The sequence below is a fragment of the Corvus kubaryi genome, unplaced genomic scaffold (genome assembly GCF_017639235.1).
Source record: "Corvus kubaryi isolate FWS band 111438036 unplaced genomic scaffold, C.kubaryi_AGA036_p1.0 72, whole genome shotgun sequence".
NCBI classification, from domain to species: Eukaryota; Metazoa; Chordata; class Aves; order Passeriformes; family Corvidae; genus Corvus; species Corvus kubaryi.
In genome coordinates this window covers 1547131-1567920 of record NW_024582060.1, presented here as the reverse complement: position 1 = coordinate 1567920, position 20790 = coordinate 1547131, and the positions used below count along the sequence as shown (strand labels likewise).

Here is a 20790-nt window from a genome sequence, read left to right as displayed (position 1 = left end):
TTTGCCCACAGGAGAGCATAGAGCTGTCCTCTTCCCACAGAGTACAGGTAGAGGAACGTGTTACAGACAAAAAAAATGTCTCATATTCCTTTGATTTAGTCAAAAGGCTCCTTCTGTGATACTAGGCATGCTGTATTTTGCTATGGCACAGCAATAGTCTAGGCCTCCCCTCAAGGTTCCTGAGATCAACCCGCCACTGACCATTGTTTTGGAAACCAGAGAGTAGGAATAGAAATACAAATTTTAAAAAATAAACAGTAATAAAACATTTTCCTGGTACTGCTTACCCGCTAAGTACACCGAGAACCAAGTTAAGTACAAAAAATGACCCTATGATGATTAGTGTAACAAAATAGATCCAGGGCCAGTCCCTTCCTATGGCATCATTGACCTGGAAGAGTGGAATGATAATTAGTGAGACAAGCTCAGATTCTGAGCACTGCAAGGCTCCAGCCAAAGAGATCCCAAGTCACCAGCAGTAAGATTCTTCAATAGCCAGTTTTCTGGAAATTTATGACAGGCTGACATAAATAATTTTGAAGGCCCTGAGGTTGGATTTCTCTGTCAGAGAATAACACCGCTTTTGTTACCTGTATTGTTATTTGCAATATTTGAACATTTTGTCAAAGTATTTCAGAGATGATGTGAAGCTTCCTTGGATTCAGATTTTTAATCCCTCTGAAAGTATCCTGGTGACAGGGAAGAACCCTTATTATGGAGTCTTGCCCTGTAGCATTGGAAAAAGGACACCAAAACTGTCAGCTTACCCGCTCAACACACCAAGAACCAGATTTAGAACGAAAAAGGATCCAAAGATGACCAGACTGACAAAATACACCCATGGTAACTCATAGCCCATAGCGTCCTGCATCTGGAAAGACGAAGGAAAGTTAGAAGACAGAGAGGGAAAGCAGAAATGATTAGGCAAAGGAACAGATGGAAAGGTTTGTAAACAGAGCCTGTGGTTGGTTTACACATAATCACACCAAGTGTTTCTGTGTGTCCTTTCTGATGTGACCATTCCTTTGATTGCTTTCTTCATCTACTTCCTCACAGTCAGTGCTTAATACAGCTTAAAACATAACCATGTGCCATACTGGCACTTCCTCGGATGCTCAAAATTGTGGACTTACTTTTTGGAATTTACTTACAGCACCACGAAAGGTCCGCCCCATGACTTCTAAAGGTCGCTGCACACACATATGACCCTCTCCCGGCAGGGAAAATATTGCTAGTTTTCGGTAGGCACTGCCACAGTGTATTGCCAGATCACAGTTCCTGCCCGTGTGTAGCACAGGTACCTCAGAGAGGAGCAGGTGGGAACTGGGGGCCAGCGCTGATCTTTCCCTGGCACCGCTCTGGGAATCTTCACCCTTTACCACAGTGAGGGCAGCAGCTTTGTTCTCTCTAGGAAGGGCTTTTCAAGGCCCACCACGTTCTGACCTAGTCCAGTGTTTGCTAAAGCTTCCTCACAAACTTCTCTTGACTTGAAGGATGATTCACTTAGCAAAACATGATTCCTACACAATGGAATGCTAAGAGAATCTGAGACTGTAAACTGAATGGCATGGATTTCACACTACTACAAGCATCTGCACATGAAGCAGGGAGACTCATTTTAGCACCAGAATCTGTATTATATGAGATTCAATTCTAGCACATAATAAGATCTTGTATATATTCTGAAAGCATCTAGTACATAAGTGCTGTTTTATCTTGAAATCTCCTTCAAAGTTCAAAATTTCGGAAATACCTTAATAGAATCTCACTTTTATAATGGTATCAAAAATACCAGAGTCCCTTCTTTACTCTTCATAAACACTTATCTTGGGATCCAGACGTAGCATCATTAAAGAAACAGATGGTGGTTAACATTTTCAGGAGCACTAAATTGATTTATGAACATAAACTGCAGACTTTAAAGTACCTAAAGGCATAAAGCAATCTACATTCCTTTGTTTTCCACTGCTCTGAAAATTTTATGTTGTTTTCTCTTTCCAGGAAAATGCTCTTTCCTTTGCAACCTAAACATTTGTTGGAATCACAGAAGAAATATCCTTCCGTACATGGGCAGCAAGACACACCTCAGCAGAGGTGATCTCACTCAAGATTTGTAACAACTCAGGAAAGGAATTTCAGACCTTCAGTAAGGCAAGGCAGGAGAGTAACACTAATATAATCAGTTCTTTGTGGATGGAAGTCCATTATCCATTTTTCTTCCAAAGCAGAGTCACTAAAGTTCTCGTCTGGCAATAGTCCACAGCCAATGGACCAATCCAGAACTCCATCTCAGGGCTCCTTCATCTGTGACTGAAGTAGACTCATTAAAAAATAAGCTCAAAATCTGCCTCTGTGAAAACAGTTCATCAGCTCCTTCCTCACAGGATAAATACATTTGGTGGGCAGAAGAGTACCTGAGCTCCTATCATTCCCTAAGCATAATGAACATCTTCCCTTTTTATGGTTTTGCGGAATTTTTCAGTTAGTTTATAAATCATACTAATTATTCTTTATGCTTGCAAGCCACATTTCATCCCATGTGACCAAAAAGTAGATACCCCTCCTGTCTCCTGCACATCAGGGTTTTAATAAGAACAAAACACCATCGAGTATAAAGATGGAAGCAAATATTCACCTGAGATCCCAGCTGGAAAATCAGGAAGGCAAAATGCAAATGCCCAAGTTGGAATTAAGTAAAGAAATGAGATTTAACACCCTCTCTCTCCTACAAAGAACACCAACATCTATATAAAGCAACCTGCACAAACAATGAGTATGGATGACTTTGAAAAACTGCCATAAGAATTTACCACTGTGGGCACAATGATGAATTGACATTCCTCTAACTATGATAGATGGTGATAAAAAAGTCTCAGCTGCATGGTATTTATCTATCATCAGTTTGGGATTTTTCTGTCAGCTGGGAAAGTCAGCTGGAAAAGTCCAACTTCTCAAAGCTGTGGTACAAGCGAATCCTAAAGAGCAAATGCCCAGGATGCCAGGTACAGAGGTCAAGTGCATGTCAGGAGAAGCACATGAAGGACTTTCTTCCCCAGCATGAAGAAATTTCCAGATGGCAAGAAGCTTCCAGCACGTCCTGGTAAAGTACATAAGTAGAAGATAGTGCACTCTGTTATTCCCAGTGCCTGCACAATTGCATAACAATTGTAGCAGCTGGCATCAGCACAAATCAGTCCTGTAAAACGGACCTGCGTTCTGCTGCAGCCGAGCATTGGGGACTTCTCAGACTGAAAATTTCAGAGGTCAGCTTTTCATCTCCTTTTTACTGCACAGTTATATACGTAACAGAGAAGCTGAGGGGCAGAGGCAGAGAGAGCTGCTCAAGCACAGGGAAGCTGTCAGTATTTGGCAGACAGCTGAGTCCGTCTCTGTTGCTGGACTTCCCTGTGTTTGGTGCTATCATGTCTTTTTTTCCTTAGTAGCAGGTGAGATTATTCCATACACTGTGGGACTGTCCCACAGGTGACAGGAATGTATGTTATAACATCTCATAACGTTAAATATTTGGCAAACTATGTTAAAACCTCCCTGCAATAAGGAAATGTTGCACTGTGAGCTTACTGCTTGCTCCTGAAAAACAACTGCAGGAGAAATGCAGAGAAATAGGTTGTTTGGTGAAAGTTGGGGGGAAAAAAACTTACTCAAAACAGTAACAGCAAAGCCAGGAGTGTCACCATTTACTGAGCAGAGAAAATGAAGTCTGCAAGATATATTTTGTACTGTTGCCCCCATTGAACTGGAAATAGCTCGGTACTAGGTTACCTCTCTAGAACGAACAACTCCTGATACACAGTTCAGTTTTCTGGTGCCTGAGTGCAACACTTCTCCCTGGGTGCTTACTACTAACCCTAGGAATCCCAACAGAAAAGGTGGATCATCTTCTAAATTCGTGGCTCTGGACAAAGACTATCACATCAACCAGTGTAGGTCTGAATTATAACTTTCAGTCCAGGTGATTGCAACCTGATGCCAACTTTAGCAAGCATGGAACAACTGTTACGTCAGCTGGAAGCACAGGATCAGCGGGAATCTGCAGATTGTCATTTATGGAAATAATTCTGCTTTCTGAGTCAAACTGCCTGACCTTTCACAGCTCACATCTCACCACTTACATGTCACTATTCTCAACAGTGAGGAAGTTGGTACATTTCAGAGCATTCATGCATCATCTCTCAGAGATCTTGAAGATAAGGATTCCTTCTCATTATTATTTCCTACATACCCTCTCTGGCACTGTGGGGACATCATTTGGCTCATTATGCTTCAGCTTTCCAATCTACAAAGTGGGATACTACCTTGCCTCACTGGGTACTGTCAAAGAAACCACTCAGTTTCATGACAAAAAGAGGTCATTTCAGCCTATATGAGGTCTGTTGGAAGAGCTCTTTCTTTGCCAAGCATCCTTAATTGCTATTGTGCCTGTAGCGTTTCAGCAAAGGCTTTTCTCTCAATGGTACCTGTAATCACCTAGAAATAACACCAGGATTTTTAATTCTGCACTCTGCTGATCACAATTACTATCAGCAGTTTCAGCAGGGGCCAAGGAATAAAAGTCTGTCTTTCTCAATCGACCTTTGTGCCTTTTTCTTCTGGTTCTTCAGAAGACACAGGTGAAGTCACATTGGTAAGGCCACAGGAGACATTCGTGCATTACTTGTTTAGTGATTTTGTTTCTTTCCCAGGGATAACAGTCTGGCACATTTGCAAGTGTCTCATTTCTTACACAGGCAGGCAATGTTAGAGGCACATAACCTATTAACATAGTGGCTGAGCATCACCAAGCACAGGCTTTCGGTCACTGAGTGGGAGGGGTAGACACAATTCACTGAATTCTGCTGACTTTACAATTCACACACTCACACCCTGACACTTTGTGGCAAACGTCTTTCAAAAATAGCAGAGGGTTACAGGAGAAGTTTAATCCATCAGAAAAGGGCAGCTGTCACTGGAAAACAGCAAGCTGAAGGAAAAAACATGAAAGCTGCCTTATTCAGTGCACAGTGCTGGAGAGCTGCAGCTCAGTGGAAAACAAGTTAGGGCACCTGGGCTGGGCTTCTGTTCCTTGAATAAATTGCTAATTGACTTCTAACAACTATAGAATGTTGTGATAACATTTTTTAAATGCAAGTGCTACAAGTATTCTACAATGAAGTGTATAACCTTTCACAGAGTAACGTTCATTGAGAGGAGCAGCATATCCAATAAAATTAAAGGGCAGCAAATTCGGAAATTTTGCATAGAAGTGCTATTCTCTGCAGCCTGCCTGCAGAATTTACTGCCTCAGAAAACAACCTGGCCAAAAGTAATGGTTATGGCCAGTAGCAAGATCTCTAGCAGAAACCAAGTCCTTCCTGTAACAATCTGAAATTGGAGAATATTGGGAGCAGGAGACAGCAGAAAGAAGAGATAACAATTGTCACTAAATGTATCCTGCTCGAACATCTTTTTCAGGAGCAGTACTTAAGTGCCTTCATGAATTTTGGGATGTGTGGAAGTCATTTGCTCAGCTCAGCTCAAAGATGACATGGTGGGCTACCAGCAGGCAGAGCTCAGGGGATACATAAAGTGCCATTGATGTGAGATTGGGATATTTATCATTGATCAAAGAGGTTTTGATTGAAACATAAATTTTCCTTTTCCACCTCCTCTTTCCTTCTCTTCCCATGAATATTTGGGTGAACAAATTTCATTCATATATAACGTCATGGAACTAAAACTTTAGACTCTGCCTTTTTTTTTTCTTTTGATAGGATGATGCCCTGTTTTGCACTGTGAGGGAAAAATAGTCTCTGCTATACTTTCCAAATGGAATTTGGGTACAACACCAATTATAATAAACAAAGGATGGAACTTTACCCTTCACAGCAATGGTTGAGTTGACAACATTAAAGAAAAAATATCCTTATCATAGGCAGTAGGTAAACCCTACATCTCAGACAAGGGTCATGTGGCCTAGGAAGTAGAGCACTCCTACTCTTACACTATTTTCTTTGGCTTCCATTGTATCTTCATGATCATTAAAGCTTTTCTTTGCTTCTGAAACTTCACTAACTCAAATGATTTCCACTCATACAGTCAGGGAATAAAAAAGATGTCATAAATCCATGTGATCCTTCAGAAATAACCAAGGTACTGTGATTTTCCTACAAAGTGTCTGTATACATCTGTCCACTGAAGAAGCAAAACTTTGAAAGGTCTGCCTTCCCTCATGCTAGATGCATTGCCTCAGCAGAAACAGATGAAGAACAAAATATTCATCCCAAATGAGAAAAATTATATTGCTGCCAGCTCCTAAGAACCTCCAACTAACAACTCTAACTGGTGACAGCAGGGTTTTTGAGGCTGCTCTGCAAACAAAGAAGAAATTTTGTTCAACAAAACAATACCTTCTGGTTAACTTCTCAACTGCAGACCTGCTTTGGACTTAAGAACCCTCGGCTCTGCAGTACTTTGAGTCTTTGCCTTGAAAGCTCTTGGTAGTTGTCAGAGGACTTGTGACGAGGAGGTTGGACTCCTGTCTTTCTCTCAACTTCTACTTAGAGATCTGAGACATCTGGGAATTGTCTCATTTGATCTTGCTTTTAACTTGTTGGTGGGTAATAGGATTGGGACTATTGAGACTGTGACACAAATAAATCAACCTTTAAATATGCAGAAATTTAGTGCTGTTAGCTCTGGTAATGAATCCAATGTTTTTATCTGATCTCTTAACTGTACTCTACTTATGTTACACTGGGGCTTTTAAATGTAATACTTGTGATAATTATATGAACTATGCAATTTTAAATGTATTGTAAACCTCACTGCTTTTAACAAGGAAATTGCTTATTATTATTCACCCTTTCTAACTTCTTCACAAAACTGTAAATGATTAAAAGAAGCCCCAGAAAGACATCAATGAGGTGACACACAATTAAGGTAGAGTGACTAGGGACACAGTACTAAAATTGACTTTCCCTGTATGATAGGCTCAATAAGCACTTTTTCCAACCGGTGGGGCAAACTGTGAGGGTGTTTCTTGACACTGAACTGTGCCATAAATCAAATCCCTCCTGATGGGACAGAATTCTATAAAAGTCCTTGCAAGGAGTTTCAAAGATAAACCAAGACTTTTCCTGGAGTTTCAATGCTGCCAGATAGTTGTTTATTAAGTCTTATCAGAGGAACAGAGCCACCAGCCTGACCCAGGTACAGCACAGAGCACAGAAAAGCAGGAGAGGAGTCTCTAATTATCAAGATTTACACAGCCTTTTAAAGATCATTTAACCAATAGTTACTAAAAACGTGTATTGTTTTCACTTTCCTACCAATTATTCAGTAACACGGGCAGGAACTGCGGAATTCTCTATCCAATCATTCCAAACTACTTTTACTGCAGAACATGGAGTTGTAGAAGAAGGAGAAGAAGGTTTAGAGAACAACAACAATCCTCCATTTTGATGTTTTTTACTCTTATCTATTTACTACAAAGAGAAGCCCAAAACCTCTAAATTTTTCACCCTGTGACAATCTTACATAGTAGTCTAGCACCTAATTCCCACCACTGTATTTTCTAGTTCTTGCCTGATTGTTGGTAATTTTTTCCAAGGTTTGAAGCCAAAACAGTGCTGTTCAGGGGGGCAAGAACCCTTAAAAACAGGCAGAGAAATATTCTCAGCACTCTGGGTTCCTACATTTCTTTAGCACTGGAATCCTGCATATCCTGAATCTGCTGGTTTGTTTGGAGCCTGAATGGTGTGAAGCTGCTGCATGTCATGTCAATAAAGACATGAAAAAAAGAGTACTTTTACTTGATAAATTCCTGGTTGCTCTCCACATACGCTTCAAGTGAGTCTGTACATGCAACATATATCCATCTGACTTCACCATTCAGAAAAGCAGCAAGGAAAGGATCATATTTCCTATTACCCAGCACATACCCTAAAAAGTGGATTTAGTGCATTATTACGCTAAGGATACAGATTCCACCTTGCAGATCCTTCATTATTTAAAATCTAATTAGTTGTCTTTGCTTGGTTGGGTTTTAATCCAGCAATCATGTATGTGCATAATTTAAGGCAAATGAATAATTCCACTGAGGCCAATGGTCAATATCATTGTTGCCAGTGGAAATGAGCTGATATGCACAAGTGCTTTGCTTGAATAGGCTGGGGCACAGGACGGGGAGGAATGTATGATTAGGAGTTTATTTTCAGAAATTCCCTGGGAAAAAATTGAAGCTTAATGTACATAGTGACTAAAAAATTGACAAAAACATTTAAGCATTTCCATCTATAAATTCTAATGCGTCACAAAAAGTATTATCATCTTGTCAACCTGGAATAGTCTTTCAGATGTTCTGAGTCTTCAGGACAGCTGAAAAGGAGCAGGAATTTAAGGTCTCAGAGCTGACTCAAGGCAATAGGAGAGAGATGGTGGTAAAAAAATTACAAAACCTCCAAATTTCGTAAAAAGCAAAAATGTGAAAACTAAAATAAACTAGACTTACTTCTATTGACTTAGGAACAATGGCTTAAAATACAGGAAAGGCCCTCAGATGTCTTTGCTCTTTGGGTAGAATTCCTTGCTAAACATCAACACCCTAATAGTCTTAGAGGGACTCTAAGCCACAGCACTCCTTCAAACTGTTCCTAAACAGTCCACATTTTGCAGCTGGTGCTATCAGATGGGTGCAAAGAAGAGACCAGAGAGTTCAACCCAGCTTCAGTCTGAACAGATGACAGTCAAAGGAACAAGCAGCACTTGATCAGCTGGTCCTGTTTTGACAAACACACTTCTTTTATTTTGAAGTACTGAAGGAAAAAGGAAATTTTAAGCTGAGTTGTTTTCTACAAGCTCTTATTGTAAAGGCTCTACTTACTGTGTTACCTCGATGGAATTTTACAAATTCTCTATGTTCCTTCTCTAGGCACGTATAAACATTTATAATGTTTTTTCAATGGCTTCATGAGAAAGGCAAGGCAGAGCTGGGTGAAGACAAAGGCACAGGGATCATAAACCGGGGCAGAGAATGCTCCAGACACAGGTTATTCTGCTATACAGTCACTGTAGGATAAAAATGAATAATGTAGGCAAGATTCATCATATGTGGGCAGTAGGAAAAATAAGAGGACTCCTATGTGCAGCTTGGTTCCCCAATCGTTCTGTATACTCTTTGGTGATGGAAAGAGCAAATTAAAATTCCACTCTGAGGCAGAAACATCGGCAATTTGTACAGAACTCTCTGCAGGAGCTAAATGGAGCCATTAACTGAGAAAGGACTGCCTTGATGAGGACAACAGAAACATCAAGATTAATTTGCAACAGAGAACCCTTGAGAAAGAATCAAAGAAACTGCAGCAATGGAGGATGATTCCAGAAGACAGAAGGGGAAGGTGGCAGACAGATCTGAGAACATGGAGTCTGCAGAGGTTGCTTCTTCACCCTTCCTGACAAAGACTGAAGATCTTCAAAGATCAAAGATGTTGCATCTGCTATAAATGTACACACTTTTATTTTGAAGTAAATATCTGCCCTGATATTTACTGCCCTGATACAGGTGAACCATAATTCATGGTTTATTAATTAAAAGCTTTCAGTGAGCTATAGTTCACTGCTATCCTGCCTGACATGCCTGACAAGAGGGTGAAGTCCCCAGAAGTGACCAAGCTTCCCCACACAGAGCTGTACAGAAGACAAATGGAAGCAGTGCTGGGGCTCAAGCTCCAGAGCCATGAGAGAACACACTCCTGCAGGAGATACACCTTTACTGGCTTGAGCTTCTCAGGAAGACTGTGCAAAGGCAGGAGTCCTGCAGGAGAGTCCTACCAGGTTGCTGCTGCCTGCTCAAGAGCAAGGCTAGAGCTGAGATCAGCTCTGCCTTAGAACCAGGTCATCTGCTTGGTGGCAAAGTGAAAACAAGAAAAATACCTCATATGAGCTTCTCTAAAGTTACACAGGAATGTCATTTTGCTGTTACATGGAGCAAGCTGTACTTGCTTTAGTTGCACACAGTTTGAGGGAAGTGCATTGCTACCACTAGAATTTGCCACATTTATTTTTCATAGCAGTACTGAGTCACATTTTCATCACTCATTTAATACAGGCCCCACCTTTCCAAGGATGTGCACATTCTATCAGCTGGGAAAGACTGTATAAAGTCAGAGAAACATAGAAAATACCAAACTTTCAGCTATCTAGTCCCAGATGACTGATACTGACTGTATGTTGTCACTGAGTCCTTCCACTGTGTTTTTTAGCTCTTAGTATATAACCACTGAACTCCACAACATTATTTCAGTCGTTAGTAAAGTTCCACATTCATATTTCATCTGTTTTTGGCTTGGGTGCACATTGTTTTCTACAGTCTGATGTTCTTTACCAGACTGAGCTGTTATGGAAAATACAAGGTCTCTGTCTGAGGGTAAGGAAGAGAATTACAGCTTGCATTCAAATACCAGCAGGTCAAAATGTCTGTGGCACACACTGGTTGAGCTGAACTGTTTTCCACCGCAGGTTATTTCTGTTGAAAATGCTTCCTGATCCCATACTTCTGCAGCACAGCAGTTTGTGATTGTTAGAGAGGTGGGAAATCATAGAACCATTAAGGCTGGAAAAGGCCTCTAAAGATCAAGTCCAAGCACCAACCTGGCATCAACACCCTGTTCACCACTACAGGGGAAATACCGAACGTGTTTACCAGTGTCCTAGTTCAACCTATGACTTCAAATGGCCTTCACACGAGTTTACTGTACAACTTCAACAGATGGAAAAGGCCATTTAACTTCACACTCTTCAAAATAGAGGAAAAAAATGTTGGGCTCTCCTTTCAGTTAAAAAAAAACCCAGCAGTGTTTTCACAAAGTTGCCACTTTTATTAGTGCTAGTAGTGTTCCAAAGGGACACACATTATCATGGCAAATCAGCTATCTGAAGAGTGGATTTGCTGACAAAATCTCAGCATATTAAATTTGGTTAGTACAACTACCCCTGGGAAATTTCTCTAGTCAGCTAGGGGAGGGGAAACAAAAATAATCAGGAAGCCACCATTTACACATCCTCCCATCCCACCTGTAATTTTGTGGTTTCTTGAGGAACATCTCTGTTTTTCTGTGAAAACTGGAGGGTGCTACATATCTGTGCTACATATATCTGTTTGGCAATACAGGGATTCTGAACTCCCGCTAAAAACATCAGTTATACAGCAAGGGATGCTTTCATCAAAGAAAAATTCTGAGCTCCAATAAAACTCTTGCTTTGCCACCTCACATGCGTTCTCCAGGCTTAAAATGTAGAAGAGAAAAAAAAAAAAAATTGAATGCATTTCAATCCAGTTTAACGTGGAACATGTTAACCAAAAGTGAAATATTGAAATTCAATTACCACCAAGTGATAAAGCAACTCACACTCTAGAGTGTGCTGAAACTGCTGCACTTTGAGGATGTAAAAAATTCCCTCTAAGCTGTTCCCTCAGAAGTTAGTTGTTTTTTTTTCAGTGGTGGCTCAGGTCAGTCTGTCTGCTCTGAAGCTGTCTGGGTCATACAGATCAGAGGGGAAAGAACAGGCTGTGCACTGACCCAGGCAAGCTCTTAAGGACACGAGGCCCAGACTGAGCAGGTCTTCAGGACTTTCCACAAACACATCCTGCAGTCTGCTGTGCCAAGCCCTTGCTCTTGATCCATTCTGCCTGTTGTTGATATAGATGGCTGACAGACCCTCTTCCTTACTTCTTCGGTACTCAACAACTGACACCAACAGCGACATTACTTTGGCCCGCACAGTACTCTGCCATTCTTGGTTCCTGAACAGTGGATCGCCTTAGAGGAGGTTCATGCCATCAATCCACCTGCTGCATTCTGCCAAAGCCAGGGACCAGTCGAGGGACTATGAAGACTCTCCATTCTCTCATGTGACTGATTACACTGGTGCTTGTTGAGTGAATTTGTAATTTACAGAAATGCCATGAAGTGACCTCCAAAAATTGTTTGAACTTGTGTGACTTAGTCAGGATTTGAATTCAGAGCTCCAGAGGTAAAAGTCACAGAGCTTTATGTGAGGTGCCTGATTCCCACATAAGTGTGTACAACTATTTTTTTTCCCCCTTTAAAAGGAAAAGGTTGGGCTTTGAAAAAGTAGTGCAAGAGCCCAAAGGCTGTTTAGCCACAGTTCTTTCATTACAGCCACTGCAGCAGCTCCATCTCTTACTGCTACTCAGTTACCTAAAAACCTTTTCGTCCTTTAAAGTCTTTGGAAATTCACTCCAAAAGAATAAAGTCCTCAATTCAAGTATAAAAATATCCCTTACAATGGTGGGTTACCAAACCTAAAAATTTCATTTCATCTTAGAGTTCTGGGCTATCCCTTCCTGTCTCTGTTTATTTTGTATTTACATTTGCATGGCTGATTATCCAGAAAGGATTTCCTGCCTGTATTACTGTATTGCTGTTTTATAAATGCTTCCATTTATCTCAGTGTGGCAAATTCTTCCACAGCTACATTAGAACAGTACTGATTGCTGCATGCACAGGAATATCCAGCACACACTATTCATTGATTTCCGTAGTCCACTAAGTCCTTAAAAATAAAGATTAAGAAAAACAGCACTGTAAGATGTAGATAATCACTACCTTCTTTAATAAGTGAAGGCAAGACTGTCAACCATTTTTTTGCACTTGATCAGTATAACCCAAGTTCCTCCATATCCAGTTCCCAATCTAGGAATCCTAGGAAAATTCTACATTTTAGATAATTCATCCAGTTTCCAGTTGTGGAATCACATCCAAAATTCTCAAATAAAATGTACAGTATCTAGAACTCCTAGCACACAGATAATAAACCTTCATCTGATAGGCACTCAGAGATATTGTAAAAGCACTAGAGGTTTGCTGGAGAAATTACTATCAAAGAGCCTGAATGAGGTGCAACTGTGTTCTTGACAGACAAGACTGCCCCTTCTCCTTCTCTTAGGAGTCTTGCAAACAACACCACGTAGGCAAGATCAGCACAACGTCCTGCCTGATTTATTCTAGATGTGCTTTAAGAGTCAGTAGAGTCTGTGGTAAATATTCATAGAATAGTTTGGGTTTGAAAGGGCCTTTAAAGGCCATCTAGTCCAACCCCCTGCAATGAGGAGGGACACCTTCCACGAGATCAGGTTGCTCAGAGCCCTGTCCAACATGACCTTGAATGTTTCTGGGGATGGGGCATCCAGCACCTGTCTGGGCAACCTGTGCCAGTGTTTCCCCACCCTCATTATAAACATTTTGTCCTTATATCTGATCTAAATCTTCCCACTCTCAGTTTTAATTCATTACCCCTTGTCCCACCACTACATGCCCTTGTAAAGAATGCCTCTCCAGCTCCTTTGTAGGCCTCCTTTGGGTATTGGGAGGTCTCCCTGGAGCCTTCTGTTCTCCAGCTGAACAACCTCAACTCTCTTAGCCTTTCACAGAACCACAGCATTTCCTCATAGAAGAGGTCCTCCATCCCTCTGATCATCTTCATGGCCCTTCTCTGCACTCACTCCAACAACTCCATGTCCTACCAGAGCTGGATGCAGCACTCAGGCAGGGTCTCACCAGAGCCCAGCAGAGGGGCAGAATCCCCTCCTTCCCCTGCAGCCCACAGTGCTTTGGATGGAGCCCAGGACATGGTTGGCTCTCTGGGCTGCAAACTCACATTGCCAGGTCCAGCCTCTCATCCACCAAAACCCACAAGTCCTTCCCTGTAGGAAGACTGATTCCTCTGATTGACTTCTAAACCCTTCATTTTCTACTTCTGGTCTTCTTGTCTCTTTCAGAAGATGAGCCCAATATTGTTTTTAGGTCCCCAGTTTGGGTGCAGTTCAGAGGATTGGAATCACAAGGAGACAGCTGTAGAGTGGGCCATGGGTGCAGATAAACTACACTTATGATGGCGTGACCACTCATCATACTGAGCCCTCAAATCCTGCCCAGGCAGAAATCCCTCTGAAATCAATGGATAAAGCCAATTTTAATGGACGAATTCTCTTTGCAGGCAGGAAGGACTTAAAATTCACAGTAAGACTGGTGAAGGTTTAGTTTTAACACCCTTTGTCTTAAAAGCAAGATGTTGAAACAAGTTAAACTCCAAATAAACATTAATTTAATAAATAGTTCTAGAGACATAACTTGTGTCCTAACCTTGGGCATATTTTTTGTCTTTTCCTTTCCCACGATCTAGATAATGAACCTGTCTATTAGTTGTGAATTTGTCTAGTAGATATGAATCCACAGCTAACAAATCTGATGATTATTTTTTCAGAAGCCACCAATCATCATTTCTTGACAAAACTGGTGGTAGGGCTCAAGCAGTGCACCCACAAACAGAGGCACTCAAAATCCTAAATCATGTATAAACGTCCCAGTAGTTTAGCTCTTAATTTTATAGCTCTGGGACAAGAGATTAAAGATTAAAGATAAGAAAGGTCTCTGTGGTGATTAGACAGCAGCAATTAGGATACAGTCTAAAGAAGAACAAAAGAAGAAAGAAAAGTGAAAGGGCAACAGAAAGACAGGGCTATTAAAAAGGTCCTTCCCACACAGGAGCACTGGGCAGAGGGTCTCTATTAACACCTCCCATAACCAACCCAAAAAAGCTTATTTTTAATGGAGAATTTCTTTTCATATAGAGGAAGAGGGCTGAGCAGTCCAAAGTTGAGTTCTGAAGGGCTCATAAAAACTTTGTTTCACACAACAAGTGTACTGAACACACGTTCAGCAGCAGGTTTTTGTGGCAGGTGCCAACAAGTAAGTCACTGCTGTTACTCATGGGTAAGTCAGCACTACAGCAACCATCACAGCTGCATGTACAGTTGTCAATGAGGAAAAGGAAAACAGACTGAGGTCAGCATTTATGCAAATTAAATGTGGAAACTGCTTTTTCGGTGCATTAATGCTGTGGCCCTTCAGTGCTCTGAACTATAGGCCCTCTCCCCTTACCCACCACTGCTACAGCAGATGGAGATGAAATAACCTCTGCAATCACAGTGATGGGTTGCTCATAGTTGCGTGCTTATTCTTTGTAAATTTTTCACATTCATGCAAACCCCTGCCAAAAAGATGATTAAAAAACCTCAACCCCACAACAATAAAAGCCCAGCATTTTCTTGGAGGGGGCGGAGGTAGATGGGGAATAAACAACATGGAAACATGTAGACAGATATATTCTTAGAATCAGATCATTCTCTTTTGTGGAAAGCCTTTCTAATTCAAGCTTAAGTGCTGCAAGAATAAAGGGTTAGAAGGAAAAACACAGCTGGCGAAAATTGGGGGTTGTAGCTCTGCGTTTAATGTCTTCCACTTTGTGGCAATATCTCTGAATTTCTCACGTCTTCCTCATTGGCTGCAACAGGCTGGAGGAGGGGGGTGAGAAAAGCTCACAGGATCTGTCAATGCTGTCAGCAAAGTAAATTACATCTGTTGTTCAATTTGTTCCATTTTGACTTCATGATGGGAACTGTAAGGGTGACTGTAAGCCTGTGTTTCAAGCTGATTAAGCGACTCTTGAAAGCATGATCACAAAGACTGAGAGCTGGAGGGAAGTTCCAGGACAGCCTGTTTAACCCACTGCATCTACATATGTTTCTCTCTGGTGGCCCTGGGGATGTGATGCTCCTGAAGGTTTGCACTGACTCAATCTCACTGCGTTGTGTCTCTCACTACGCTGGGGTGGCTCTACTGCTCTGTTTTAGACTATTAACTCATTTTCTTGCCTAGGGGCTGGGGAAGACTAACAAGCATTTTTTACATCTGAGGGAGTCAATTTATTACATGCCAGTTTGGGCATCTCTTCCAGGGACAGGTGAGTGCCCTGGATCTCACCCAGACTTGGCTTTAGTCCATCTATAATAATACCACACTCTTTAGCTTACACTTAGAACCCTGAGGTAAATTGTTCCTGGAGGCACTGCGTGTTATTTTCAGAGGCTCAACCAAGTATTCTGAAGTGTTGTCCAAATGAGATGGGTCAAAGCCAAGACTCCAAAACTGATGGCAGGCTCAAGGTTGCTCATTATTAATAATCTTCAAGCAGATCAAGCAGAGTCACTCAATCCTAGAATTCAAGCTGTAAGGGGCAAGCAGAACAACTCAGGACCAGGTTCTCCACTACCCAGCAGTGTGAACAGCCCAATACAACCTGTGGTTGTGTTTAGCAATTTCTCTGTGCTTTGTTCTCATTTATATGTACAATTGCTTGGATGCAGGGCAGTGGAGAGACCAGGCATGTAAAACTCAGGCTGCAGTGGATAGATTTGCATGCAGTGTCACAGGTCTCCAGCTGCAGAGAGCACATTTCACACAAAGATGAAAACCTTTCTAGAGACAGGGTGCTGGCCAAATTGTATTTAACTCAGAAACAAAGCTTCCCCTGAAGGACAGTAACAGACTGATTAAAAATAATTAAAACGAAGATCCATTAGGGAAGGTTGAAAGAACTGAATCTCCTCCAATTAGAAAAAGATTAAGTGAAGACAACAAAGGCCTACAAATATTTAAACACTGTGTTATAAACTGCACAGAGATAAATTTTCCTCCTTAGTCAACAAGACAATACAAAATAATGGACTGCAGCAGAGACCGATTACAAAATACCAAATGATTCAATTTGCAACATTTGGATTTTCATCTGCTGCTGGAAGTTTCCAAGAAGGATGAGTCTTCAGAAATGGGCCTTGGTGCCTGCACCAAGTGAGCTGCTAATGCTGGCCGATGATACTTTAAGGAGAGTTTTGAGAATAATATCCTCAAATTATTCTACAAGGCTTAGGAAAAGTTAAAATGTGATCTATCACGAGAGGTGTCTGTCTACTCAATGGTTCTGTGGACTGGCTGCCCATGAGGCAGAGGCACCTGGCATGGGACCAAAAAAGCTTGTAAGACTGAGGCAGCACACTTAACGCTCCCTTCAACAAAGATCAATTGTTCAGTGAAGAGTCAACAAGGCTGTTTTGCACAGATTTTCATCCTGTCCAATACAGTTATTTCACATCAGAAATTTGGCTCCTTTAAAGTAATTACCCTACTTTCCACGATAGCAGTGTCAAACTGTTTTCCCTAACATTTTTCTTTCTCATTTCAAAAGAAGCCAATCTACTCAAAATCTTATCTGCTAAGAGAGAGAGAGGGGAGATTGGAAAGTGTATTGATCTTAATGATGCCAAGTCCTCCTAGGGAATAGAAGTTTATTGCTTTCCTGTCTCTGATTATCTTTTTGTGAGGATGTGGATCACAGGCTGGGAAATAGTATTCCATGAGAGAGGAGACAGGCTTCACACAGGTGAAAAGCCTGCACCAGGAAGCATGAAGAAGGAAGCAGGAAACTGAAGTTAAAATTTGAAGAGCTCTTAAGTGGATTAGGAGTCTAGGGCTTGTGGGAGGTCACACAGCTTTCTGACTTTTAATCATGCAGCTTCAACCTTGCAAACTGTGGCACAGGACAGACATTGGCTTCATGAAATGACTACTATATTTTTCAGGGCAACATGCTGAAATGTGCTAAGCTTCCTCCATTCCCACTGAGAGGAATGCAGAGATCTAGGTATCTTTCGAAAGTCGGGTTGTTGATTTTTTTTTTTTTTTAGAAAATAAGAAGATATATTTGAGAAACACTTATAGAAAAGTTCAAAGCAAGGGAATTGCTCCATTGTCTCGACACTTCCAGCCAAGTAATTCAGCCCAGAGCTTCATCTGTTGTTCTGCTGAGTTTTAGGTCAGGCACATATTTTCAGATTTAAGAAGAGAGCAAAGAAAACACTCTGCATCCACATGTATGTCCTTGGAAGACTAATCTCAACAGATACCAAGGCCCTGATCAGGCATCTGTAAGTCCTCATGTTGTACTATGACTGCATGTGGGAAATCTCAACATGGTCAAGGTTTTGCAAAATACGAAGTGAGATCCTGACCTTTTAAAATTAATGAGAATTTTGCCATTGACCCCAGCAGGACCCCAGATTCAAACCTTGTTATCTACCCTGAATTGCAGAGGAGTTAAGAACTTGGCAGTCTGCTTGAACTCTGAATGCTCAGCACTTTTAAATATTAGCCCATTATCTTACATTGTTAAGTTTAATGAATGACCTCTGAAAATCATCACCTAAAATTTTTGTCTGCAAAACTGTCCAATTTGCTGACAAAATTTTCCTACGCTGTTTTTTAATCTGTACTTTTAGTGTAAAATGGACAACAAACACTATATTTCTAATTTAAATAACTGTGTGGATTTACTTCCTTATAAAGCAAATTTTAAGTTCAGTGACCTCACTGTGGTTCCAGGAGGTCTTTCAGAGCTGAGAAGAGAATAGCCTCCTATCTCTGCACCCTGTGGAGATGCACCTCCCAATGGGTTGTCTATGACAAGCCCTCTCTTCCTCAGCCAAAAAGGCAAAGACCAGGGAATTAAGTTATGAATGAGTCAGACTGCACTAAGGAAACAGTGGCTAACAGTAAATTTAAGGTAGATATTTGTATCCCACCTCACTTAGTAAAATTCTTCCTTTGGCAACTGAAACGTTGCATCTTTTCTATTCTTTACTCTCCAGAGTACTCTTCCTTTTGATCTGGCTAACCTAAGCTGGAATACCCTTGCCATGGACTCTAAATCTTACTGTATAAACCACGATAGATATGGTTGGAAATGACAAAATCGCAGTGTGAGTGTTTAGAGACCGTTTCTACATACAAACATTAAAGCAACAGTGCTTCTCCTAGGGGTGCCCTGTAGTAGGTGCCCAAGCAACCCCTGTCCCCAGCACAGCACAGACCCCTCTGCAGGAGGAAACACCTCAGATACCTCCTTACCATATGGCAAACACTGATCAGAGCTGAACTCTGACTGCTTTGTCAGTATAGCACAGAGAGGAAAAAGTCATATGGGACAATAATATTTTAGGATTGTTTCCAGCAGCTTAACCAAGAATGTCTGCCAGCTCAGGTGTTCAGGTATTTAATCAAACTTTGTATTTCATGGTCTTTAAACATAGGTGATAGGTTTTTTTCTTTATGAAATAAATTTCCTCCTCCTCAATTACTGACACTTTTTTCTGCAGTGATAACTCTTATCTTTTGTAGTCTTGTCTAGGAATAACTGGGAACTGATGATAACAAATATTTCTGCTCTTTCCAAAGCAAGCATTCTAACAATGCCATAATCTAAAAGGCTCACGATATGCATGCCCCTAAAAATAATGACCATTGATCTGTATTAATTTCAGGTCTAAGTTCACCATACTGTCTGTAAAGAAAAAAAAGAACAGCTCAGGAAATCAGTGAAAAAAAAACCTGACTGAATACCAAACAAAAGCCAGCAACCAAAACCCAGTTTGCTGAAGGGACACCATAAAAATCAGACTGTCTGCTGCAGTCATAGTAGAAAATCATTTGGAAGTGAGTATATGCTTTTGGCTCTTGTTATTAGATAACTGATAATGAATTAAGCATGGTTCATATCCAGTCATGAAAATGACACGTGGGCCCTTAAAGGGTGGGAATTGGAAGGGTCTTTCATAGCACGTCTTTGGAGAAACTGATGATAACTTGTGGAGAGGTTTCACAATACTGAATGGTATGCAGGGCCAAAACTATTTTCATGTCTTTTTCTGATATCATTTACTCTCTCCCTCTTCCCCTGTAAATAAATCCTCTCAGTCACACACAGCATAGAGAAATGTGAGATAAATGTGCTAAAAAGACAGGTATACTATATGTAGCCATACTTGAACTGTGGAGAAGTTTTTCCCATTTTCTCTCCAGACTTTAACTTCTGCTCTTTATTATTTTATTAATTTATAACATCTTTTCTAGTAATTGCAATTTTTTTCTCTGAGACCCAGACTCCCCTCGTGTTTTGATCTCTACCCTTTATCTCAGACATTAGAAGGAAGCTTTAGTCACTATTTTACTCTAAGCTTAAGAAGATAGAGAACTTCTAACTGTTCCACACAGAGACCATCCTTGGCAAATAAGCTAAATCTTCAAAGGGAAATCTTGTAAACTCTAAATCACTGGTGGGTAGAAGGCAGCTTCAGGCTCATGTTTAGGAGAAAAGCTGATGTTGACTAACAGTGTAAGCTGCCTCAGTCCAGATTACCCTTTTGTGTGCTTTGAGCCTTCTTGAGTTAAACTGCACCGTGTGTTTTAACACACCCTACCATCCTGGAGAACCAGGTCTCATGACACGCCAGACTCACAAGCTGGTGAGAGTCTGGTTTAGCCTTGTACAGACAGGACTGTGCTGTGTGTGAATGAAGGTCCTGGGTCATAACATACTGTTGCAAAAGCTGATGGCCAGAGCTACATCCAGAAACCTGTTTATTATATATGATTTACTGGTGAAAGCTGAACCTGATATTAACTCCTATAGTATAATTGTATTGCAACGAATTTCCCAATACATTAGGAATTAAAAGGTATAAACTAAAGCTGCTGAAATGTCCAGAATTAGGGTACAGGACAAGATGAGACTCCATTTATGTTAAAGACAATATCATGTTTTGGCTAAACACGGGACCATGATTGATACCGGTATCAGAGCTAATAGCATTAGAATAAATTCTTCTATGAAAAAAGTCATAATCAGAAGTACTGCTGGAATTTGTGAGGCCTTTCCTATAAAACCTATGAGCTGACCAGTGCAGTGCCTTTGGAACATAAATGCCATGGGTAGAGGACAAATACTTCTACATCAGTAATCTGGAGATGTATGAGATGTTTCAGTCCTGCAGAGAGGGTCTTTCAATGACTTTCTGCTCAACCAAGGTACATTGTGAAC

At 41.0% G+C, this 20790-nt stretch overlaps 1 protein-coding gene and 1 long non-coding RNA gene across 23 annotated transcripts in view; both read right to left on the bottom strand.

Moving 5' to 3' along the window:
* CACNA1C (calcium voltage-gated channel subunit alpha1 C) overlaps positions 1 to 20790 on the bottom strand; it is a 464262-nt gene that overhangs the window by 146156 nt on the left and 297316 nt on the right. For 14 of the 22 annotated variants that reach the window (XM_042050210.1, XM_042050193.1, XM_042050207.1 and 11 more), the window contains exon 8: positions 288 to 391. In XM_042050210.1, the coding sequence (XP_041906144.1) occupies positions 288 to 391 (104 nt within the window). Of the gene's footprint in view, positions 1 to 287; positions 392 to 767; positions 872 to 20790 lie in introns of all 22 variants that reach the window. The other 8 variants (XM_042050204.1, XM_042050205.1, XM_042050197.1 and 5 more) reach the window with 1 other exon arrangement.
* LOC121675125 lies at positions 11772 to 13535 on the bottom strand. Its single transcript, XR_006019964.1, has 3 exons — positions 13260 to 13535; positions 12941 to 12944; positions 11772 to 11782 (listed from the first exon to the last, which is right to left on the bottom strand). It is a non-coding gene; the product is annotated as an uncharacterized LOC121675125 (long non-coding RNA).